Source organism: Mastigoproctus giganteus, chromosome 12, assembly GCF_048544385.1.
Source record: "Mastigoproctus giganteus isolate SK-2022 chromosome 12, ASM4854438v1, whole genome shotgun sequence".
Lineage (NCBI taxonomy): Eukaryota > Metazoa > Arthropoda > Arachnida > Uropygi > Thelyphonidae > Mastigoproctus > Mastigoproctus giganteus.
In genome coordinates this window covers 110,528,724-110,555,617 of record NC_143586.1, presented here as the reverse complement: position 1 = coordinate 110,555,617, position 26,894 = coordinate 110,528,724, and the positions used below count along the sequence as shown (strand labels likewise).

Genomic DNA, 26,894 nt, shown 5'->3' with positions numbered 1-26,894 from the left:
CCAACCTTTGCATTATCTACAAACTTGAACATTAAGCCTGATATACCTTCATCAATATCAATGATAAATATACAAAACAACAATGGGCCCAACACCAAACATAAGTCCACATAATATTAGTCCACTAAGAGCAGTGTCCACTGATTACCACCCTCCGTCTTCTCCCACTCAACCATCCTTTTATTAATTGTATCAACTTGCCCTTAATGCCATACTGTTCCAATTTGTACAGTAGTCTTCCACATGCAACAGTATCAAGCATCCAAGTATATGATATCAAACTTATTTTCTCCATCGAGTTTCTTTGTAAACATACATAGTATCCAATCAAATTGGTCTGACAAGATTTCTCCTTAACAAACTCACGCTGTGCTTGAATTATTACTACAGTCTTTTCTAGATGATTCTGCAATGCTTCTTCAACCAGTGACTCCATTATTTTCCCCGGAACAGAAGTTAAACTAACAGGTCTGTAATTACTCGTGTAGGCATTCTGAGATAGAGAAGGGGTGAAATCCAGTCAATAAAGAAGGATTCTTTGATGTAAACCCAGAGCGCTGGCAACACATTTTAAGTATATAAGCCTGCTCAAGACCCGTTTATTCTTGTGAATAAATTATGTTATGGACGAAGGCAATACCTTTCTATGATAGCTTTTGTAAAATGAATTTTTTTTTGGTCAAAATATCTGAAGTTTAAAAATCAACCTTTCTACTCTTGAAGATTTAGCTTTTATTGCTCACCATTATGTAATATGCCTTTAAAGAAACATGACTTGCTGATGCTAGCTTAGATGTAACTGTGCCATCTCTAGCAGGTTACAAATACATCATTAACAGCAGAACCTTTGCTAAGTGATGGCATTAAAACCTTGCTCAAATTGGACTGGTTAGCCAAATAAGAAAGTATGTTCTACTTAAATGTTCTTTCAACTGGTGTTCAAAGAAAGTGCATCACCCCTTAAAATTGTAATTGTCATCCGAATAACATAAGTATATGGCAAATTTCTTACAGATTGCATCAGATAAGTTCGTCATGCATAGGTGGTGATGTAATATTGCATCAGCTGTTACTTTCAGCTATATAAGCACGCTCTGAAAGAGTTGCAGTCATTCCTTGCTTGTGTCAGGATGGTGAGGTATGTGCAGTTGACACCACAAAGAAAGAATGCTATTGTTGCTTTATGTGAGGAAGGACATTCTTTCCGTCATATTGCTTATAGAGTGTCTTGTCTTGTAATCATTCTACAGTGAGTAGATTTCTTTCCAAACTCAAGAATACTGGTTCTGCTGATAGGAAAAAAGGAACCGGACGTAAATGAATCTCTACACCAAAACAGGACTACATTTTAAAGCTCTTATGCTTAAAAACCATAAAGCTTCTTTGGCTGAGCTGAAAAGTGAATGGGAAGAACATACAGGGTGGTTAGCAAGTGCAGTAACAGTCAGAAGATGCCTCTTCAAAAATGCAATTGTAGGCTGTCTTCCTAAGAAGAAGCCCCTCCTCACATAAAAAATAAAAAAAGCCTGATTAATTTGGTGTAAGGAGCATGTCAAATGGAACCCCAAGCAGTGTAAGTCAGTTATTTTCTCGGATGAGAAGAAATTCAACCTGCATGATGGGAGACAAACAATTCGCCGTAGATGTGGTGAAGAATACCATCCAGACTGTATGGTGTCAACTGTGAAATTCCCTACCAGCCAAATGATAAGGGGATGCATTTCGTATCGCAGAGTAGTCAGCTTGCAGTTTATAAAAGGTTCTGTAAATGCTGGCTATATTGAAAGGCAAATTGATTTCAATCCTTCTAAAACTCAGTCTTGTCTTATATCTCGCAAAAAGGATTCTTCTGCTCCTATGCTTATCTTTAGTGACACTCCGATTTCTAGGCGAAATGATATATGTCTTTTGGAGATTACCCTGACTTCTAATCTCTCTTGGCACAAGCACATTACAAATATTGCTACCTCTGCATCTAAAAAACTTGGTTTTCTCTTTCACTCTCGGCATTACTTTTCTTCCAAACAGCTGTTCACTCTGTACAAATCGCAAATCCACCCTGCCGTTCCACATCTGTGGCAGTGCCCCCAAAACCTCACTCAGGCTTCTAAATTCCATTCAGAAGAGGGCAGTTAGGTTATTTAATGACTTCTCTCTAACAGAGTCTCTCCACTCGCTGTCTCATAGACATACTCTTTCTGCTGCATGCCTTTTCTACAGATACTTCCATGGGTACTGTTCTTCTGAATTGGCTTCTATAATTCCTGCTCTCTCTTTCAAAATGGTCCAAACAAGTGCTGCTACCAGCCCACATACATTTACTGTCCAACTTCAAACTCACAGAACCAACTTTTCATCTTCCTCGTTTATTCATTCAACTGCCGTTTTCCGGAACAATTTTCTTTCATACATATTTCCTGAAAATTACAGTCTACAGAAATTCAAATCTAATGTCAACAAATATCTTCTTTCGTCTTCTCGACCTCCAACCCAAGCATAGTACTAAGTACTATAGCTTCTAATACCTCTCGTGTTCGGGGTTTTCATAAAAAAAAAAAAAAAATCCTCCAACTGCATTGATCATATGCTATATGAGCGGCATCGCAAAATGTCACGCCCAAAGGTTCGCTGATTCCATCCTTCCACCTAGTTGTAGGTCTTCCTTTAACAGCAGTATTTGTAGTTGGTTTTGTTATGTGGTGGCATGCCATTGCCTACCACATGGCCGATTTTGAAAGGTGCCGGCTTTAATCATAGGAACAGTCATCATGTATCCCATGAGATGCTCTTGAAGAGGAAAGGTGACTACAGCAGAGCTACCCTTAGTGCAGAAGGCTGATTACAACTCGTTTTTGCCTGGTTTCCAGAGGTCGTCTATGTATATAAATGGATATATATTATTCGTTAGATTTGCACTAGTAGTTATTAGTAAAATAATACACAAAAATAGTACATAAATAGTACAGCTCTGATTCATACTAACTAGTAGTTATTATATCTACAGTCAATGAATTTATTTATGAAGTGACACTATTATCCTTCTTCTTGCTTCTTCAATGTCTAATATTACTAATTATGTCAAATATACTGTATTTTAAAATAATTTTCTCCCAAACCATAAAGAATGCAACATTTCCTTACCATAAACATATTTACATGCTGATTTGCACAGTCTTAACCCCCAATGAATTAATTTCTTACATTTTAAAATATTTGTTCCTGTATTTCAAATTTACACTCCTTTCATATGGCATTAACTGCTGCATAGTCTTCTTTATTCTTCGAATGTGCTAACCATTAAACTGTTATTTTAATCTTAGAGCATAAATATATACCACACAGATAAAAAATGTCTAATGAATCCTAATTATTGAACATGAATGTACAATAATTAATATTATGCAACTATTTACAGTTCTGAATAACATATAATGACATATGGATAATAACATAAAAATTTACAGGCTAAATATCCTTGGTCAACCTTAATTGAACGAAAAACACGAATGCTATACCTCTCCAATTTGTACAGCAGTCTTCCATGTGCAACAGTATCAAAAGCGTTCCTGAAATCCAAGTATATGATATCAAAATTATTTTTTGCATTCAGTTCTTTTGTGACCACATCATAGTATTCAATCAAATTGGTCAGACAAGACCACCCTTTAACAAACCCCTGCCCTGTCTTAACTATTACTGCAGTCTTGTCTAGATGATCCTGCAATGCTTCTTTAACCAGTGATTCCATTATTTTCCCGGGAACACGTTAAACTAACAAGTCTATAGTTACTTATGCCTTATGAACCCCCTTTGTGAACTGGTGATACATTTGCTGGATTATCTGGATTACTCCCTCTAACTAGCAGTTTTCCTGAAATCTTAGGGTATCCTCAATGATACTGGCAAAAATCCTTGAATCACCTTTGTTCAAATGAATACCATCTCTACAAAACAGATTCTTTCTACCTACAAACACAGGCCATTAGCATTAGCAGAGGCATTTGATGCAAGAAAGCAAGCTTATGCAGCATCAGCCAAAAAAAAAATAAATAAAATAAATAAATAAAAAATAACCACTTCCACTTCACCCCTCTGTTCGTTCGAAATACCTGTCCAGCTGAGCCTTAAACTTATTTAGGCTATCAACTTCCACGACAAGGGATGGAAGTCTGTTCCACCAACCAACCACCCGCTGGCTAAAGGCAAATTTCTTCACGTCTATCCTACATCCGTCTTTCCTCAATTTGAATTTATGCCCTCTCAGGTGATTATTCTGAGCAAGAGGAAGAATCCCATCAGCACTGAGCATGCTCAAACCATTCAAGGCTTTATACACCTCTATCAGATCACCTCGCTGGTGCCTAGTCTGCAGACAGTGTAATTTGCAAAACTTAAGCCCGTCTTCGTAAGAGCACCCCTTTGTTCCAGCATCTCTACATCCTTCTTGAAATGAGGCCTCCAGACCTGTATACAGTACTCTAGGTGTGGCCTGACCATTGCCTTATACAAGGGAATAATCACCTCCTTATCCCAGCTAGAAAAATTCCTATATATCATCGACAATACACCTTGAGCTACTCTTGCAGCCCGTCTCACCGCTCAGAAAACTTCATATCTGCCTGCACAACCACCCCAGGTCCCTTTCATTCTCTACCACTGTCAGTGTAGTACCACAGAGTTGATACCTTGCTCTGGGGTTTGCTGTTTCCCATGTGTAGTACTTTACATTTGTCGATGTTAAACTTCATTTGCCACCTCTCAGCCCATCTGCTCAACCTTTCCAGATCCTGTTGCAGTAGCATAGTGTCAGTAGTGTCCTTGACAACCCTGCCAACCTCGTATCGTCTACAAACTTGGACATTAAGCTTGATTTACCATCATCAATATCATTTATAAATACAGAAAACAATAATGGACCCAATACTGACCCCTGAGGGACTCCACTAATAACATTAGTCCACGATGAGCAGTGTCCATTGACCACTCTCTGTCTTCTCCCCCTCAACCACCCCTTTATCCATAGCAGCAATTTGCCTCCAATTGCACACTGCTCCAATTTGTGCAGCAGTCTTCCATGTGCAACAGTATCAAAAGCCTTTCTAAGATCCAAGTATATAGTATCAAAGTTATTCCCTGCATCCAGTTCTTTTGTGACTGCATCATAGTATCCAATCAAATTGGTCAGCCAAGACTTCCCCTTAACAAAACCATGCTGTGTCTGAGCTATAACTGAAGTCTTGTCTAGATGATCTTGCAGTGCTTCTTTAACCAGAGCCTCCATTAATTTTCCGGGAACAGAAGTTAAACTATCAGGTCTATAATTACTTGTGTCGCCCTTTGATCCTCCTTTGTGAACTGGGGTCACATTTGCACATCTCCAGTCCATGGGTACTTCCCCTGAGTCCAAGGAAGCTCTCATAATTATGGCTAAGGGTTTGCTTACTTCCTTTGCTGCCTCCTTTAATATAACTGGATAGATCCCATCCATCCCAGGTGCCTTTCTTGTATTTATCTTCAACAATTTATCCTCCACTTTACTTCAGTTATTACAAGATTCTCTAGCTTACTGCCAGAGTTCAATACACCTCTGACATTCCCCTCGCTGAATAACTCCTCATGTGTGAATGTCGATGCAAAATATTCATTTAGTTTGTTAGCTACCTGAGCAGGATCATCAACAGTTGACCCATCGATATCAAGTGGACCAATCTGATTCATCCCCTTCCTTCTAGAGTTTACATAAGTAAAGAACTCTTTGCTGTTTTTCTTTGCATCCCTTGCCAAAGATTTCTCGTAATCTGCCTTCGCCTGCTTAACCTCCTTTGTAACTTGGTTACAAAGGAGGATACAAAGTCTATGATAGATACAAATTGATCTGAGAAGATCAATTTGTATCTATCATAGACTTCTGTGTCACGTGTTAATTTATATGTATCCCATGCATTTTTCTTGTCTGCCATATGTCTCATTAGTTCATCTGACATCCACTTAGGCCTAAACCTTGAACAATATTTATTAGTTAGTATGTAAAGCCTAGTAGCTTCCAAGATAAGTTCTTTGAATGCTTCCCATTTTGAATTTGCTGTTAGTAACATCATCAGTTGGTCCCACTGTATAGAATTTAAATACTTTCTCAGTCAATCTTAGTCGCCTTTACGAAAGGAATAACCCTTCCCTTTACCCCTAATGGTAGTTACCTCTTTGAGTAAATCCCACTTTAGCACACTGTGATCACTGCCACCTAGTGGTTCTTTACCTGCAGATTCTTAATGCATGAAGAATCACTACTGATAATCAAATCAAGAGTATTACTCCCTCTAGTTGCCTCCCCGAACATGCTGATGTAGAAAACAATCATCCAATAAATCCACAAAAGCCTTGCTAGTGTGTGAGTGACCAGCCCCCAAATTCCAGTCAATATCTGGGAAATTAAAATCTCCCATTATAAGACACTCTGATTTACTGGCCCACTCTATTTCCCTGTACAGTATCTTATTATACCCATCAGAGTCATTAGGCCTATAGCACACTCCTACTCTCAATTTTGATCTCCCAATGCTTATGTCATACCAAACTGACTCGACACTGCACTGACCAGCGATGTCGACTGGCTTCACTTCCTTGGATTTTATGTATTTCTTAACTAATAGCATAACCCCTCCTCCCTTCCTATCCTGTCTATCCTTTCTGTAGATATTGTACTCCCTAAATTCCAGTTCTGCATTCCTTATATCTGTGTGACACCACGTCTCTGAAATCCCCACAATATCTGCCTTTGATGTTTTGAGCAATACCTCAAATTCATCAAATTTATTTACTAAACTCCTAGCATTGGTGTACACGCAAGTATAACTGCACCTGTTTCTATTCTTAGCTACCCTAACACAACCGATGTATTTACTTGTACCCCAATGATTCCCAGCAGTCTCTGAAATATCCTGCATCTTATTTTCCAGGCTGCAGCTCATTCCAATAGAAGCAGTGCAAGAATCACTTTCACCTTTGCCAGTGGCTACTGTTAATCTATTAGTCCTTGTATCCTGCCAATCTAGCAGTTTTCCGACCCACCTAATACTGCCTCGATAGCATCAGCAAACATTCTTGCACCCTTTCTATTTAAGTGTATCCCATCCCTGTAGAAGCAGTCTCTCCTGTTAACAAGTACAGACCAGGCTGAAAAAAATTCTACCCCTTGAGCCTTGCACAATCTTTCCAGGGCTAAATTGATCGACAGGTCTCTCATCATATACTCCCTCCTATCGTGTCTGGGCAGAATTGCAGACACTTTCAAATGCAACCCTAATTCACAGCTTTTTTTCAACAGTGACCTGTTTTTTTTTTTTTTTTTTGATTTGGTAGTTGTTGGCGCATTGGCTTCTGTGGCCATATTGCACCTCCCAAGGTTTTTGCAGTACTTTGATCCAAGCCCGAGGCGGGAATCGAACCCGCGACCTTTGGGTTGCCGGGCAGGTACTTTACCCACTCGACTAGCCCGGTCGGCACAGTGACCTGTACTTGTTAAGTAATTCCGCCAGTCTCCTACTCTTAATATCATTAGTGCCAACATGTACAACTATATCACCTTTTGTGCCCTTAAAAGATGATATCTGCTCTACAACGTCATCAACCTTTGCCCCTGGCAGACATACCCTGGTCCTGTTCCACCTATCCTTTTTTACAAAGCATGTTTCCTGTTTCCCTGACAATAGAGTCACCAACAACTACTAGTTCCTTTGGGACCAGCGCATTCTGCCTTGTGTGCTGCCGCTGTGTTGCGTGATGACCAAGTGCAAGCTCTGGCATTGGTGTGGGCAGCTGAAAGCTTGATGGGTCCCTCACTTTTAATCCTTCGAGGGCATCCACCCTGTCCTTCAAGCTCTCATATAGGTCTATAACAACGCTGAGTTGTCGCCTGATTTCCTTACACTCCTTACATCACGCACACACAAAGACATCCCCCATGGTAGTATCATGTCCCGTACCCGACTGCTCCACAAACATCAAGCAAGTAGTGCATTTTAATAGGCTGTGATTCAGAGGGCAACTGCCCCCCTCAGTTCTCCCCTGAGCCACAGCACTCCCATTAGCTTGAGCCTTTTGCTTTGCTGCTCTGGTCTGAGTCATGATTTCGATTTAATTTCAATAAAATTTCAATTTCAGTACAAAATTAAAACCCTAAACTTATATCCCAACACAGTTATAACGCTATATTTATGTTTCAGTATCGAGTGTTATCTACGAAATCCCTTTATATAACTTCCGTATCAAGTTAAGTATTAATTATTTATTTTTTACTAATTATTTATGTTACGTAACCCAAGTCGTTATATGTATAGTTAAAAGTACAATTTAATTGACAATGAAGTTCAACAAGATTAATTATCTGATTAATTGACAATATTATGTACTATACTATACTATATTAAGCTTATGCTATCTATTTCGAGATATTTTGTATCGCGTAACAATGGCAGCAATTTACGAATGGTAAACACGTGGATTTGATATCCTTTCCGATACTAAGTAATACCTACAAAATCTTTATCTAAGTTACTTTAATCTAAGTATCGTAAATAGGAATATAAAGCTACTCTAGAAAATAAGTTAATATGCCAATTTAAGCTAATAAAACAGAAAATAAATCAGAAAAACTTCTCTGTTCCAGGAGCGCCAAAAATGTACGTCCGCACAGGCTACTATCGTTCTCAAAAAAAAACATATACTGATAAAAAATCTCCTTCCCCCACAGCCTTGTAGTTTTCCTACAAACTTTTGGTGCATAGTCCCTCCTATTGTATTTGGACAGAACTGCAGACACATACACATTCTGACATAACTCGTGGCATTTTTTCAGCATAGTCACATATTTCTCAAACAGATGGTTAGGTCATGTATGTTTAATATCATTAGTCCCCACATGGACTAATGATATTAGTCCCCGCTCTTAAAATCTGACAATCTGTTGGTAACATCATCAATTGTTGCTCCTGGCAAACACACTCTGGTTCTGGATCACTTATGTTTATTACAAAAAAATGTTACCAGTTTCCCAGACAATAGATTCTCCCTACTACTAAAACTGTATCACATACTACTAGAGCAGTCTACACTTGACTATTTTTTTCTGGTAGCCAAATTGGGGGGTGGGGTGCATCACTTGGCAGGTCAAGAGATACTTGAGTCCATGGCAAGCTCCCAGTTGCATTTGTTTCTGGGGGGGGGGCACTCATTTCTTCAGTGACTCAAATTCTTCTTGTAACATACCATGATGAAAAATTAAATTGGTACACTCCTTTTTACATCGGTTGCAAAGAAAAGAATCACCAGATGAGCTAGGTCTGGCTACTAGACTAGCCATAGAATACATGCCATAGGCTATACAAACAATAAAGTTGTGACTCACACTGGAAATGGCCACAAACATTGACTGTGGCCATTTCCAGTGTGAATCACAACTTGAAATTGTTATTGTTATTTGTTTTTTTTAGGAGCGTTAGCAACTAAGGCCATATTGCTCCGGAGATATGCGGTGGTCACGGGCTCGAACCCCGGTCTAATCAAGAAGCATGTGCTACGCACTGCTGCTCCTGCCCACCTGGCTACAGAGGCGCCCGCAACTTGAAATGGCACAGTCAAAGCCTGTGGCCATTTCAAGTTGTAGCAACCATAATTTAGTAAAATTTGAAGTTTACAAAGATTATGAATTAAAATTTACAATATATTACATTTATGTTAAAAAATATCGCAGAAATAAAACTGCTGACAAAACTTAAATCACTAAAGAAGTTAAAGTTAAATTTAAGTTACCGAATGAAAGTTACGAAATTCTGGCCAAAATATCAATCTGAAGCTCTTGTTACAGCCTCAGATTGATATTTTGTCCTTGGAAAAAAATTACCTACAGTAAATTTTTTCCAAGGATGCTACTTGGTTCACTTTCACTTTCTTTGCTTTGTAGCTTTCCAAATACTTTACAAATTTAAACTTACAATATACTATGGAATTTAAATTAACTGAGTATTACAGAAATTATACTGCTGGCAAAACTTTAACTATATTTCATTATGTGTGACATTAACTTTCATAATTTTTAACAAGCTTCATACTACTGTCATAGGTTCAAAAATTAATTTGTCCCTTTTACTCAGTTTAATATTAGCACGTGTATTGGTGTGATGATAGGAACTGAAGGATTCTGAACCTGAAATCTCACCTTTGTATCAAATTTAAAGTACTTTGAACTTTGAATTTATTCATGTGGTATAAGAGTGTAGATTGTTTATTCTACGAATTTAGTTTTTATTTTTAATAGATGTGACAAATTCGACATCTGCATCCATTAGCATTAGCAGAGGCATATGATGCAAGAAACGAAGCTCATACAGCATCAAAAAAAAAAAAAACCCTTCCCATTTCACCCATCCATTCACTCCAAACATTTGTCTAGTTCTACTTTGAATTTATTTAAGCTATCAACTTCCACAATGACACATGGAAGTTTGTTCCAGCAATCAACCACTCGCCGTCTAAAGGCAAATTTCTGCACATCTATTTTACGACTGTCTTTCCTCAATTAGAATTTATATCCCCTCAGGTGATTATCTTGACAAGAGGAATAATCCCATCAGCACTGAGCTTGCTCAAACCATTCAAAGCCTTATACACCTCAATCAAATCACCTTGCAGATGCCTAGTCTCCAGACACTGCAGTTTTCAGACTTAAGGCTTTCTTCGTAAGAGCAACCCTTTGTTCCCCTCACCAATCTCATTGCCCTTCTCTGTACTCATTCCAGTAGCTCTACATCCTTCCTAAAATGAGACTTCCAGACCTGTATACAGTATCAAGGTGTGACCAGACCATTGCCTTATACAATGGGATAATCAACTCCTTATCCCCGATAGAAAAATTCCTGTTTATCATTGCACATGATACCACAAGCTACTCTTGCAGACTGCCTGCACTGCTCAGAAAACTTAATATCTGACTGCACAATTACCCCCAGGTCTCTTTCATTATCCACTATGCTGAGCGTAGTTCCACCCAGTTGATATGTTACCAGGGCCGTTTTAAGAACTCTCGGGTCCCCAGGCGAATTTCCAAATGTGGTCCCTATTCAGTTTAAATTTTGTTTTAATTTTTTTTTTGGGTCTCTCTCTCTCTTAGTCACATTCCTAACATTATTTGTATTCCTAACATATTTGTATTCCTAACATATTTGTATTATAATATATAATTAGATAGTATGAACCAGAGCTGTATAATGCTCAATACGTTCTACGTTGATATCAATATTTGTAAATAATAAGAGAAATTTACCTCAATATAGTACATAGAACACTTCCGTATGATACTCTCAAGAAATTAAAACAAAAAAAAAAATCGAAAAACTTACATTAGAGTAACAAATAATTAAAAAATAATTATTTAATAATATTCATTCTAGACTCAAATTTACATTGGAAAGGGAGTATAAGGATACAAAGTCATTAAATTTTCTAAATTTCACGCTTACTCGGGACTCGCATAAAATCCAATTTAACATCTGTCGAAAATCTACAAACACCAGTATGCTTTTACATTATAACAGCTATTACCCGTTCACCTACAAAAGATTGATTATCTTTAATCAATTTCTAAATGCCTACAAATATTCAACAATGGAATCTGCTTTGGGCTCAGAAATACAAATATTAACCAGCAGATTCTTAAACAGGGGTTATCCCCTTGCTACAATAAACCGAATTAGGGTACAAGCTAAGGATAGGATACAAAATACTACACCAACCAACAATAGTAATATCAAAAAATACTTTATTTCTGTCCCATATGTTGAACAGTGGCACAAACAGCTTAACAGATTCTTTAAAGATACTGAATTTAAAATTGTGGCCAGGCCAATACGGAAATTACACACTATACTGAACAATCGCTCAGTCCTTTCCTCGTTCGCAACACAAATTAATGACCTGGTATACAACATTTCTTGCGGTGATTGCGACTCGTCTTACCAGGGTTCGATGCATTTTCCTTTGGATATTCGTGTTAATCAACATGCAGCCTCAGTTTGTGCTTCTCGTTCAGCAGTGTCAGAATTAGCTTTCGTGCCGTTAAGGAAAAACATGTCCAATAATTACATGTCCATGTAATTATACGCGACTATTAATTGTAGAAACTGTAGAAATTAAATTACATGAAAATTCTGTTAATGTTCATTAGCCATATCTGATCTCCGATTCATGAGCTTTTATGCGCATGCGCAAAGACTAATAATCCCTATTTAAGTTTCATGTGCATCCCTATTTGGTAATTTTCATTCCTGTGATCACGACATACGGTCGAAAAGTGTTGTCAACTTCAGGAAGGAAAATTGTTTTGCAATTTTTTCGTTAAAATTGTTTTAATTAATTTTCTTATTTTTAATTGCATTAAATTGATTTTTAATTATTTTTTAATTATTTGTTACTCTAATGTAAGTTTTTCTATTTTTTCGTTTTAATTTCTGGAGAGTATCATACGGAAGTGTTCTACGTACTATATTGAGGTAAACTTCTCTTACTATTTTACAAATAATATATAATTATATATATATTATTACTGTATAATCATAATTGAGAATTAAATTTGTTAATTATTTTTCTAAATATTAATATTTTTGGCACTTTAAACTATTTAAAGAAAGTCAAAAACATTATTCGTATATCATGTTTTGTGTTTGCGGTGCTTTCGATTGCAATGTAACATATGGGACAGAGGGTCTTTTAAAAAATTATTTAAGATCAACAAGTGAGGCCCCCAGTAGGCTGAGGCCCCTGGCAGCTGCTGGGTGCACCCATGCATTAAAATGGCCCAGTATGTTACTTTGGAGTTACTGGAGTTACCCACATGCAGTACTTTACATTTTTCGATGTTAAACTTCAGTTGCCACCTCTCAGCTAATCTGCTCAATTTCTCTAGATCTCATTGCAGTAGCGTACTGTCATTAACAATCCTGCTAACCTTCGTATCATCTGCAAACTTGGACATTAAGCCTGATATACCTTCATCAATATCATTAATAAATACAGAAAACAACAATGGGTCCAACACCGAAGTGGAGTCCCCACTAATGTTATTAGTAGGGACTCCACTAATAACATTAGTCCATGAAGAACAGTGTCCATTGACTACCACTCTCTGTCTTCTTCCACTCAACCATCCCTTTATCCATAGCAGCAACTTGCCCTTAATGGAATATTGCTCCAATTTGTACAGTAGTCTTCCATGTGCAACAATATCAAAAGCTTTCCTAAAATCCAAGTATATGATATCAAAATAATTTTTTGCAGCCAGTTCATTTGTGACCACATCATAGTATCCAATCAAATTGGTCAGACAAGACTTCCCCTGAACAAACCCATGTTGTGTCTGAACTATAACTATAACGGAACTATTATTAATGCTATAGCAAAACTATTTGAGATTGCCACAGGGCTCAAAATGAAAATTTTTGTGAAATGGAATTGTCACTAGGATAACAGAATGGAAGGCAGTTAATATATATATATACACACCACATTATCAATTAACCCCAAGGGCTCACATTTGGTGAGTATGGGCATATGGGCTTGGCATACCCAGGGTCCTGAGCTGAATATCATTTTTCTCTTGAGAGAGAGAGAGAGAGAGAGAGAGAGAAGTAGATTCCCATCTACTTTTCTTCTCTCTCTCTTAGGGTAATGCTTCCTTGGCTTCCTTGCACCATATGGCTAATGACAATAATAATTAGTATGACAAACCAAAACAATGTTCCAGCATTCATTCTGAGCTTTGTACCGCAGTTTTTAAGCACTTATGTTCCTACACCCTTATATCTTTGTGAGTTACAATCAGATTTATATCTTGAAAGGTATGGCTCTCCTGGAAAGGGGTAAAAAGAAATAGCAACAAGGTTAATTATGGGCACAAAGTGAAAATCCTGAGAGAGAGAGGAAGAGACTTAAGTTCTACATGTTTGAAAAAAAAAACTTTCTGGCTGGTGATCAGATTCAGTTATTTCATCTTTAAAGGGGTAGAGATACTGGTAGCATATTTTTACTCTTTTCCTCAATTTAAATGTATGTCCTCACAAGAGGACATACATTTAAATTGAAAAAGGAGGATATCTGCAGAACTGATGCATAAAAATTTTCCTTTATTTTAATTTCCTTTAATTACTCTCACCTAGCCTTTGATGGTAGAAGTTAATCTAAAAATTAGAACTAAACAGATACTAAAAGATATGGGTGAAGATAGCATGGGTTATATTTTGTGATTTTTTTTTTGTTGCTGCTGCTACATAGGCATGCTTTTTTGCATCATTTTCCCAATACTACCACAGTAATACTACAAGTCACATTATATATGCATGTAAAAATGGGGTTCCAGAGCCCATGCTCATACCTAAGCATTACATAAGTAACATTTTTCGCATGCACGTAGATGCCAAAAAATAGGCTAAAACAAAAAAGAAATCTGTCCTCACGGCTGAAATTAAAAATGTTTATACAATTAGGAGCAGATGTTACATGAATAACTTCAAAGAAAACAGTCTAAATAAAATACATTAATCTTCGGTTTAATAAAATTATATTATACATTATGAGTATTAGAATAAATAGCTTGTAGTAAACTTATTTGATCAAAGACAGAAGTACCTTACACTGCTATTCCTTTCTTACACATGCTGGCTTTTCTTTTTCTTAATTTTCTAGGGCCGACATCCGAATCTGTATCCTGGCTGCCACAAACTTCAATGTCATGCAACTAAAATAAATTAAAATAAAATAAAACTGAAACAGGAGCAGTGTTAAATATTTCCTTTTTTAATTCAAATGCTACACCGAGTTGCACACTGGGTTTGTGCAGTGTGATCAATTTGATTGTACAGTTTCAGTATATTTATTGAAGAAGATAATTATATGTCACAAAATAGCAGAAAATGATATGCAATTCAGAATAAAAACGTACTACTAAAGTAAGTAACCTATGAAACCAAATAGTGTGAATATCATAAAAATGAACGTTTAGAATATCCTTTAGCTAACCTGAAGCAAGATCAGATATAACCCCAGAGGCTCACATCTGGTGAGTATGGGATTAGCACACCCAGGGTCCTGAGCTGGATATCATCATTCTTCTCTTTCTTGATGATTTCCTTCTACTTACTTCTGACTCTCTCTCTCTCTCAGGGTAATGCAGGAATTTTTTTTTTTTTTTTTTTTTTTTGGCTGGTGCAGTATAAGCCTCGGGCTTCCTTGCACCATATAACTAATAATAATAATCTGGAGCAATGAAGTAAGACAACAGCAGAGCACTCTGGATAGAAGTAGCAGGAAAGAAAATGAAGGACATACAAGAGATGAGAGAGTGGGAGATTCGAGAAGAAGAAGTAAAACAGTCGATCAGGAACACCCACAACTGGCAAACCCGGGGAACTGATAACATCCACAGCTACTGGTACAAGAAGCTCAGCTGCACACACAAGCACCTAGCAGTTCACTCAAATGATAAGGCACCTGGAGACAATCCCGAAGTTTCTCACTGAAAGAGTCACATACAAGAAACCCGGTGAAATACAGTCCAATCACATGCCTCCCAAAGATGTACAAGATCCTGACCAGCTGTAACTAAGAAGATATCAGACCATTTAGAGAGTCAGAACATAATGGCCGAACAGCAGAAAGGATGCAAGCGGAGGAGCAAAGGATGCAAGGAGCAATTAACCATAGATGTTGCAGTTGCAAGCCTTCAAAGAAGCACCACAACATATACATGGCCTACATCGATTACCGCAAGGCCTTCAACTCCGTACCTCATAGCTGGCTAATAGAGACCCTGAAGATCTACAAGGTCAATCCAATAGTAACAAACTTCCTAGGAGCAACAATGGCGAAATGGAGTGCCACCATTAAGGTGGCACTCCATTTCGCGAACATCACAACCAGGCCAATCCCTGTTAGAAGAGGAATCTTTCAGGGAGATGCTCTGAGCTCACTATGGTTCTGTCTAGCACTCAACCCACTATCCACCATGCTCAACGGCAGCAAATATGGATATAACCTCGAAGAAGGAAGAAAAAAACCTGTACACTCTCACCCACCTGATGTACATGGATGACATCAAGCTCTACTCTCTCTTGAGGATGCTCTTCACTTTTCCAATTAATTTCTTACTCCTACTGCCCCGTTGGTACTGGGTCAATTGGCCCATCTTGACTCTCAATTATTCTATCTTCTGCTGAAGTCTTCTTTCCCAAGCTGGTGGTTCCTTCTCTTTTCGGTTCTTCTGCTGCTGGTCTCTCACTTCTCTTCCGTTAATCCTCGTGGCTGGTACTGCAGCACAATACACGGCTGTGTGGATGGCCTCCAGTGTTTCACCATTATTGTCGAGGTAATGCAATATTATGTGCCAATTCAGGTGGTCTGTGACTCTCCACAAAGTTCTATTCAGCCTCTGCTTCGGTATCACATGAGTCTTTGTGGGGGTCTATTCCTTCGAATTCTGTTAGGGCCTTCTTCCACTCATCCTCTATTCTGGATATCATGACCTCATCTCTTTCCACTTCAGCTGCTGTGGGTTGTATTTCTTCTTGCTCTTTCTCCTCTGGTTCGGTGGTGGTATGTTCTTTCTTCTCTTGTTCCATATTCATTATCCTTTGTAGTTGATCGCTCAAGTCCTGCTTGATTTTTTCCAAGATTGCAGGAGCTATCAAGTTCTTCGTGATGATGGTCCTTCTCTGGTCCTCTATTTGCTGTTTGGTGACCTGAATATCCGGGAATCGTTCCAGCCACTTGCTATGTAATCTCGCCCTGTAAATTGTCATATCGGTCTCCAGCTTCGTTATTTCGTAGTATGCTTGCATGATGTATGTATTCATTTCGATGCTCCACTTCATGCATTGGCGTTTTCTCCCTTCCTGGGTGATCACTAGTGCAGTTGTGCAGGAAGCACTTCAAGTTGATGGGGCTGGATGGTCTTTCCCTTCTCTTCTGGTAGCCATATGGGGGATAGCGCCACTCGCTCCACTGTCTTCCTTGGGAGACTGTCTCTGATTTTTCGAACCGACCCCTTTGCCTAAGTCCTGAACGCGAGTGACTTTATCCTGCGCCACACTCGATGCAGTATGATTAATATTTCTCTGCGACATCATCCATCTATGGAGGTCGACCTGTTTAGCTTTGGCTTATGTCCAGTGGTAGTTCTCGGGAGTGACGCCAGATGGCGCAACAATCTGCCTTAGCCGCCACTCCGACCTTGGGGTAGGTAGGTCCCTTGTAGCAACTTTAAACGATGTTTATTTATTTATTAATTTTTTATTACTATTAATTTATTTATTATCATTATTATAATTTATTACTATTATTATACCGGTCTCCCAGCGTGATGGAGCCACGTTCACTTCCGCCAAGGCGGTACTCAAATCCGGATCCATCAGACTGATAGTCCAGTGTCGTAACCACTGGTCCATCGCACCCTTTATTATTATTATCATTATTAGCTAAATGGTGCAAGGAAGCTTGAGGCTTTGCTGCACCAGCCAAAAATAAATTTCTGAGTTACCTTGTGTGTGTGTGTGTGTGTGTGTGTGAGAGAGAGAGATAGAACATGAGTCAGAAGTAGAAGGGAGTCACCAAGAAAGAGAATGATGATATCCAGCTCAGGAGCCTGGGTGCGCCAAGCCCATACTCACCAGATGTGAGCCTCTGAGGTTCTTATCTTACCATCCAGTGTCAAAGCCGGCTATCTCAACTGTTGAATATGACCATATATACTGAATCCTAAAAAATTCTACAAGTGCCTAAAGCTTCCCTAAACTTTAGGCACTTGTAGAATGGGTCAAAAGCACATACAAAAATGGACTGCGATGGTGAAATATTGCACAGTCCAAATTTGCAAAGGCAACATCTGGTCTACTTCAAATCTTGTGAACCCTGGAAAATAGGAAAAAAAAAATTCAAAGGTACAAGGTAGAGTGGAAAGTCACATATCAAGAGGCAAATAAACAAATCATCTCAATGCACCTAAAAACACATATTATTATTTTTATTATTATTTTAACTTTATAGTGCAAGGAAGCCTGAGGCTTATGCTGCACCAGCCAAAAAAAATTTCTGTTACCCGTAGAAACAGAGAGAGAGAGAGAAAAAGAAAGAAGAGTCAGGAGTAGAAGGGAATCACCAAGAAAGAGAAGAATGATGATATCCAGCTCAGGACCCTGGGTGTGCCAAGCCCATACTCACCAGATGTGAGCCCATGGGTTTTTGCAGCAACCCAAAAATATTGGTCAGTGGCAACACAAACTGAGTTCCCCCAACGATATCCATTGCAGATGGGGGTGGATCAATGCTCTCATCATCCTTGAAATAGACTCCTAAGGAAGAGAAAGTAGTAGACAGAGCCAACAATATTCCAGTCATTTGATAGTGTGTGTGGTGCCACCAACTGCACCACACACACTATCAAATGTTATAAAACTTAAAATTGATTCAGCTCCATCTAAGATGGCACACAATCAGGGCGGGCTTTCCAATGGGATTTCCCATGAGGCACCATAGACACAGTGCCTAGGGCCTACAAAGGAAGAAAAAAAAAAAAAAAAAAACACAGTTCACTCTTTTCACTGTGACTAACAAAAAATGAGCTGAAAAAACGTGCAATTGACTCTAGGCACTTCAATTTAATATGCATACGTTATCTAGCGACTGTTCTACAAACTAGAAGAATCGAAGTGATGGTCACTCCATCAACTGAGGTGGTTTATCATTTATCATAAGTTGAAACTTGAGTCACATTAATTGATGTGATTCACAATCAAAGTGTTAAAATAGAAGAAACATTTTGCCTCCTTTTTTTAGCACATTTTGGAATAGAAGTGCCTAGGGCCTATGAACACCAAAATCCAGCTCTGCATACAATATTACATTAATGATCATGGATACTGATAACAATGTCAACTCAGATGAACCTGTCCTGAATCTTCATGCAGGAGATGACATGGAAGCTGGACATTCAATCTTTCCAAGAAGGGAGAAGATGAAGCTCGATTGCCTTAAACAGCTTGGGCATTAAAAAAAAAAAAAAAAAAAAAAAAAAAAGAGTCAGAAACATCATGCACCTAAACCAAATAATGCACCATAATGCTAATCAGTCATTATCATCCTATGGGCATCTGTTTACAAGAGACTAATTTAGCACCTCAATTATCTCTCTCAGTTAAAAATTATATGCCTTTTAGGCAAGACAGAACTGTTACAAATGGTGCTCATGGAGGAGTAGCTATACTCCTAGAATCAAGAATCCCATGTAAACACATTCCTCTTCAAACCTCATTAGAAGTTGTGACACGTATCATGATTGGCACAGCCTTGACAGTGCCAATGATGATACATGTCACATTAATTTGCTCTCCAATCCTCTTCCCAAGTATTGAATAGACAGTATTAGAAAATCTTCTCAACAGTTATCACTATCCTTTAATATATAGAATTCAAACCTTCCACTCCATAACAGACACCCAAATAAAATGGAAATTTTCAAGAGAAGATTGGACAACATATACCAACCATGTCTCTTTTGATGAGCGCATTATTGAATCTGATCCTATTGATAGTGTTACCAACCATATTACATCCCAAATTCTAACAATTGCAACAGATGCCATTCCTCAATCACAATGAGAAGCTGTGGCCATATCAATCACTGGTGGAACGAAGGGTGTAACAAAGCAAAAAAAGAAAAAAAACATAGCATGGAACTTATTTTGTAAATACCCCATCACTACCAACCTTATTAAATATAAGAAGCTAAAGCCCATTACATCCAGCAAAAGGCTAAAAAAAATGACTCCCAGATAAGATTTGCTTCCTCAATTAACAAAGATACTGATATTAGAATAATCTGGGGAAAAAATAAATAAGCCTTAATTGGAATGAGAAGGAAACTCTATCCCTGCAAATGCTTTGGGAGCTGTATTTTCTGAATTGTTGACCCCTGCCACATAATAACATCATTCCAAAAAATTAAGGGAATAACTGAAAAATTGAAACTGAGCTTTAAAGCTAACTGTCCAATACCTTATAACCAGCCACTCACACTTTCTGAACTGCATATTTACCTCAAAGAACAGTGCTGCTGGCACTTATGAGATTTACTATATTATGCACAAATATTTAAATCAGAAATCACTATCCTCACTGTTGAAATTTTTCAAATAGGATTTTCTCTGTGAGGCTTTTGCTGCACCAGCAGACCAGGAGCTAGGAACATACAATTCCTAGCTCCTAGTGTCACTCCTATGTAATAGCAATCTCCAAACCAGGAAAAGATCATTCTGTTCTCCATATCTACAGACTGACTTTGCTTACCAGTTGCCTAAGTAAAACCCTAGAAAAATATTTCCCATGCTCCTACAGTAACATGTGCCATGAGCCGTGATCCTGCTGATGTTATTTAAAAATATGCCGTGACAGTCAAGTTTTACTGTTGATAAAGGAGGCAGTCACCTTTGAAAACTACGGTTGTTTTATTGTTTTTATCACTTTTAATTTGTAATATTTCACATACTTTAATTTTATCTATTTTATTTTTGCAACAAAATTTTATCCTGTCTTATTTTATTATTATTCTGTTTTAATTTATGTTAATAAAGTTTCAGTCATATACGGTTTGTGTATTCCATTGCAGTTATTATGAGCCTAGAAAAAATAATATGCCATCAACTCGTCTGGTACCTTCAATACTGAAACGTGATCAATAACAATCAGTTTGGTTTTAGGAAAAATAGGTCATCCTTAGGTCTCATGTTAAAGGTTGAATCAAGTATCAGAAATGCATTTATTAGAAATCAACATCTAGTGATGACATGCCTTGATATACAGAAAGCCTTTGATACCATATGGTGCTAAGACATCCATTCTAAGAGATCTCCATTCTCAGAGAAGAGGCCTCGAGTGCCAGGAATAGTCATAATGAAATAAATATGGCTTCTATTGGTAAGACAGTCAAAATAAGTAAAGTTTATTAAAAATAAATTAAGTACATGGATGCTGATAGAAAAAAAAAATTGTGTGTGTACCCAAAGATGTTTTATGTGAAAACAACCTTGGCTAGGAAGAGGTTAGTAAAATCCATTTGTAGAATAGTATGAGGTGCCGCTAAAGAACCATTATTATGGTTTTTTTGTGACATCATGCTTCCTTAGTATGATGTCACAATCATACTTCCTGAAGGAAGTAGATCGCGATGTGTATTGTTGTGGTCAAATATTTGACCACAACAATATACATCCGTCTCACATTTCCATTACGTTTATTGTTAGGTGCAGCTAAAGATTTATACAGTAAAAAAATATATACAGTATATATATATATATATATATATATACATCAGGTACAAATTAAAACTGAAATTATACACAGCCAATAAATATACAAAAATAATAATAAAAAATAAACTATTACTATAATGAATATAGAAGTGATAAAACAAACATGAAGAAGTTTTCAAGGCAATGACCTTCTTTATCAACTTAAGCCACATGATAACAAGTCCTTATATTATGCGGAGGTATAACCTTGTGCATGCATTAACAACAACAAGTGTGGATTGTGTGCAGTTAAAAGAAAGGAAAAGAGGAAAGTGAAGGGGAACAACAAAATACTCAACTGTCAGACTCTGAAGGAAAGGTGCAGTATACACTAGCCTTGTTGTTAACCCACCATCTCTCATCATGACATAAAATAACGATCTCCATAAAAGGGTGCATGTAGGTCCCCAGCATTGCGATTAATGGCAATGCTGGGGATCTGGCAGGACTTGCCAGAGCTATATGAAGGGCCTTCAACCATAAGAGCAGTTGCGTGGCGTCTCCGTAGCCAGGTGGGGAAGGAGCAGCAGTGCGTAGCACATGCTCCTTGATTAGACCGGGGTTCGAGCCCGTCACCACCAAATACGGAAGTGCGGAAAGGTCAGGGAATGACCATCGCATATCCCGGAGCAATATGGCCTTAGTTGCTAATGCTCCAAATAACAACAATCTGGCAGTTGCGTAGCTATGGGGGGGGTGGACAGTCTGCCCCGAGCGGCACTTTTCATGTGAGAGACAATTTTTTTTTCGACGATTCTTTTATGTTAACTTTGTAATTTTTATTACTTAATTAATAATTAGTTTTTAACAACTATACTTACAACTGAAATAAATAAAATATAAATATAACAAAACCGTTACATTTCCCTATCATACTATAATTCAAATTCTTAAAAATAAAACAATAAAACGGATGGCACGGCACGGCGATTGGTTTATTGCTTATACCGCGGCGCCTGTGTCTCAGCAGCGGCACCGCAGTCAGTACACATTTGCGAAAATGTATCGTTTTTTTTTTCCTTCTAATTTTATGTATAACTAAGGCCATCAAAAAGATTTTAGGGCCTCTATTATATTAGGGTTTTTGCTTAACCCTTTTGATGCGTTTATGCAGTGTATAAAAATTAAAAATTAAAATTTGTCGCTCCTCTCAATTTGAGAGGGGCAGCAAAGTCAGGGACCGCCCTGGGCGGCAAAAGCTTCAGTTACAGTACTGCATGAGAGATGGCAAGAATCATGTAGAATGTAATTAAAATGTTGTTTGCACCATAATTAGTAATATTTCTAATTGAAAATTATGAGATCTAACATGGAAGGGAAGACATTCATTAAGAAAACCTGTAACTGGCTCAAAGGGTAGAGTTAGTAGTTCTCCAAAGCCGAATCAGGAAACGTTATCACAGTCAACTCAAGAAAACCCTAATAGTGAAGGTTCCATTTCAACTCAAGAAGTTGGAATTTCTGTAAGCTCTGGAGTAAATGACAAGACAGAAAATCTGGAGTAGATAACAAGGCAGAAAATCTGGAGTAAATGACAAGACAAAAAATCTGGATAAATCACAGGATCCTTCTTTCATGCATGACAAGATATCCAATATGAGAAAAGATGTAATGAGCTTCCTCATGGGGGAGACCAACAAAGTTCCTAAAAAGGCTAAAGATACAATTATGGAAAAATGGTCAAATCTTGAGACTGTCATTACAGCTCTCTTAATTGATAATGAGAGATTAAGAGCTATTAATAAAGAAATCAAAATTTGGGCCAATTTACTAGATAAAATTGCACAAACCTTTTTAGTAGAGAATATTAACAAAATGGATCATAGCCAGGAATCAGTTAATCAAACTGCTGAAACAAATACAGCAGTGTATGAGGGAACAGTTTCAGGTTGCCTCCTCTGTGAGATCATATGCTGATGCTGCCCGGTGCATAATAGTTTTATAATGAACGGTAAACAGGAAAGAGTAGCAATGAATCTTTTAAAGATGGAAGAAATTTGTAAGGAAAATAAAACGTTGGTTGATTTTTTGATGAAAACTAAATTAATAAAAGTTTTGTTCTGTTCATTTTTATGTTCTTCATTATGTTTTTTTCTCATTATTAAAAGAAGATTTTTGGAGTTCGTGAGTGTTTTTACTATACTGTTGATTTAGGTTTGGTTACGAAAAAAGGAAAAGGTTTCTTTATTTTTCGTTATATTTCATAACCTGACCTTAAATGGTAGGTTAGGAAATAATAGAAACAGTTTTCTTATATTTATGACTTAACCTTAAACGTTAGGTTTAAGGTTAGGTTTAACCTTAAACGTTAACAAAATAATATTTTGTTAATAAACAATTTATGCGGTAGTCCACATGATTCTAAAAAAAAATGTTAGGTTACCCCCTCCATTTTGGGAGGGGGGTTCAAGCTGCCATGGGATTCAAGTGGAGGTAACCTGACCTTTTTCACCGTTATGAAAAGCGTTCATTAGGGCAAGTTACCATTAGTGCTTCTGAGTGCTACTAAAATTATGCTAACTCAATGTTACGTGTGTTGTGTTCGCACAGCAATCAGCACATTGTTTTCCACGCCTACCTGTCAATCAATATATCGTTCTTCTCGACTTTGCTCCAGACCGATAAAACCTACCGTCTGTTTACCAAGCGAGCAGCGCTAGAGTGTCGTATCGGGAAACTAATTTTCTGCGTAAGTTATCCGACGTTTCTTGTCGTTCTTGTGTTGGCTTTCTTTACCTTCGCCGGAGGTTTTACTAGAAACAGCATCAAAAGCTGATTTAATAAATAATTCAACGTCAGATTCTTTAGCTAGAGCAGGAATTGCCACGGTGGTTCCTAGAAAAGATAATCCATCCATAATCATTTATGATGTTCCCAAAGACTTGAGCCAGGATGAGATACTAGAAGAATTATATGTAAAAATTTAGAAGAGTTTGGTATTACATGGGATGAAGTCAAGAGGGATATAACCTTCAACTCTACAACTAAGTACAGAAGCACTATAATATGGCATTGGGTAGTTAGTATCTCTCCATAATTGTATAAACTGATCTCTACATTGGATAGAATTTACTTGACTGTTACTTCCAGCAGGTACAGGTCATTTACGATAGTCTCTAGGTGCTTCCTATACCTTGGGTATGGACTTATGAAAAAATATTGCTCTCAAACCTCCCAATCTTGTGGCCATTTCGCAAGAGATGGGCATGTACAGGCAGAGTGTCCCAATAAGGACGAAGAACCATATTTTGTGAACTTTATCACTTGGTCAGGGATTAGTAGAGGCATTTGATGCAAGAAAGCAAGCTTATGCAGCATCAGCCAAAAAAAAAAAAATAAAATAAAATAAATAAATAAATAAATAAATAAAAAAAAAATAACCACTTCCACTTCACCCCTCTGTTCGTTCGAAATACCTGTCCAGCTGAGCCTTAAACTTATTTAGGCTATCAACTTCCACGACAAGGGATGGAAGTCTGTTCCACCAACCAACCACGTGCTGGCTAAAGGCAAATTTAAGCACGTCTATCCTACATCTGTCTTTCCTCAATTTGAATTTATGCCCTCTCAGGTGATTATTCCGAGCAGGAGGGAGAATCCCATCAGCATTGAGCATGCTCAAACCATTCAAGGCCCTATACACCTCTATCAGATCACCTCGCTGGTGCCTAGTCATTATCTCGTAGATTCTCGTTATCCGGAATATTTAGGGGCTATGGAACTGGTACGAATAAGGATGGCCAATGAATAATCAAAATAATCAACAATCAAATGGAGTTAATAAACTCACAAGAGGATCTGCACATGATTCTGTGGTGGATAGAGTTCTTGGTTCTTCAGGAATTAAAATCATGCAGATAAACGGCCAACATTCTAGGCTGGTGGCTGATGAAATTAGGAAGTCCATGGAAGAGAACTTGATTGATATAGTATCCGTACAAGAACTGTATTGGGCCAGGATTCATTTGGAGCAAAACTTTAAGATACTGGGATATCCTCTGAGTGCATGAGTTGTGCAGTGTACAAGAAGACCCCAAATCAGGAATCGTGGTAACCAATAACGATTCAGATGTTGTGGTGATACACGGGCTGTGTAATCAATGTGCCACATGCGTGATGATTGCAACAACAACATTGCAATTTTATCATATTTAATTATATTGTCCTCCAGCAATGGATTTTAATAGCTCTTTGGATTACCTGGAACATGCACTATTTATGTCAAAGCCTAATCATGTAGTAGTAGTAGTAGTGGCATGTGATGCAAGAAAGCAAATGTATGAGCTTATGCAGCATCAACCAAAAAAAAAAAAAAAAAAAAAATCACACCATTCCCTCCAAATGCCTGTCCAGTTCCTCCTTAAATTTATTCAACCTATCAACTTCCACAACGACAGATGGAAGTTTGTTCCAGCAATTAACCACCCGCTGGCTAAAGGCAAATTTCCGCACATCTATTCTACATCTGTCCTTTCGTAATTTGAATTTATGCCCCCTTAGGTTCGTAATCTGAACAAGTGGAAGGATCCCATCAGAATTCAGATTGCTGAACCCATTCAAGGTCTTATACACCTCAATCAGATCACCGCACAGATGCCTAATCTCCAGCCACTGCAATTTGCAGAACTTAAGCCTCTCTTGATAAGAGGATCCCTTCATTCCCCTCACCAATCTTGTTGCCCTTCTCTGTACACGTTCAAGTAAATCTACATCCTTCCTAAAATGAGGCCTCCAAACCTGTACGCAGCACTCAAGGCGTGGCCTGACCATTGCCTTATACAGAGGGATAATCACCTCCTTTTCCCTGCTAGCAAAATTCCTAAATATCATTGACAAAACCCCATGACCTGCCCTGGCAGCCTGTCTGCATTGTCAGAAAACTTCATATCTTCCTGCACAATTACTCCCAGGTCTTTTTCATTTTCTACCACCTTAAGTGTAGTACCACACAGTTGGTACGTTTCTCTGGGGTTACTTCTACCCATATGCAGTACTCTGCATTTGTCAAGGTTAAACTTCAGTTGCCACTTCTTAGCCCATCTGCCCAAATTATCTAGATCCTGTTGCAGTAGTGCACTGCCATTACTGTCATTAACAACCCTGCCAACCTTTGTATCATCTGCAAACTTCGACATTAAGCCTGATATACCTTCATCAATATCACTGATAAATATACAAAACAACAGTGGACCTAACACTGAACCCTGTGGGACTCCACTAATAACATTAGTCCAAGAAGAGCAGCACCCATTGATTACCACCCTCTGTCTTCTCGCACTTAACCATCCTTTTATCCATTGTAGCAACTTACCCTTAATACCATTCTGCTCCAATTTGTACAATAGTCTTCCATGCGCAACAGTGTCAAAAGCTTTCCTGAAATCCAAATATATGATATCAAAATTATTTTTTTGCATCCAGTTCCTTTGTAACTACTTCATAATATCCTATCAAATTTGTCAGACAAGACTTTCCCTTAACAAACCTATGCTGTCTGAATTATTGCTGCAG

The 26,894-nt window shown here is 37.9% G+C and overlaps 1 protein-coding gene across 1 annotated transcript in view; it reads right to left on the bottom strand.

The window, feature by feature from the left end:
- The window catches only part of LOC150077337 (HORMA domain-containing protein 1-like), a 578,215-nt gene that overhangs the window by 13,505 nt on the left and 537,816 nt on the right, over positions 1–26,894 (bottom strand). The window contains exon 17 of the mRNA XM_090385860.1: positions 14,679–14,782. Within this exon, the coding sequence (XP_090241986.1) occupies positions 14,679–14,782 (104 nt within the window). The remainder of the gene's footprint in view (positions 1–14,678; positions 14,783–26,894) is intronic.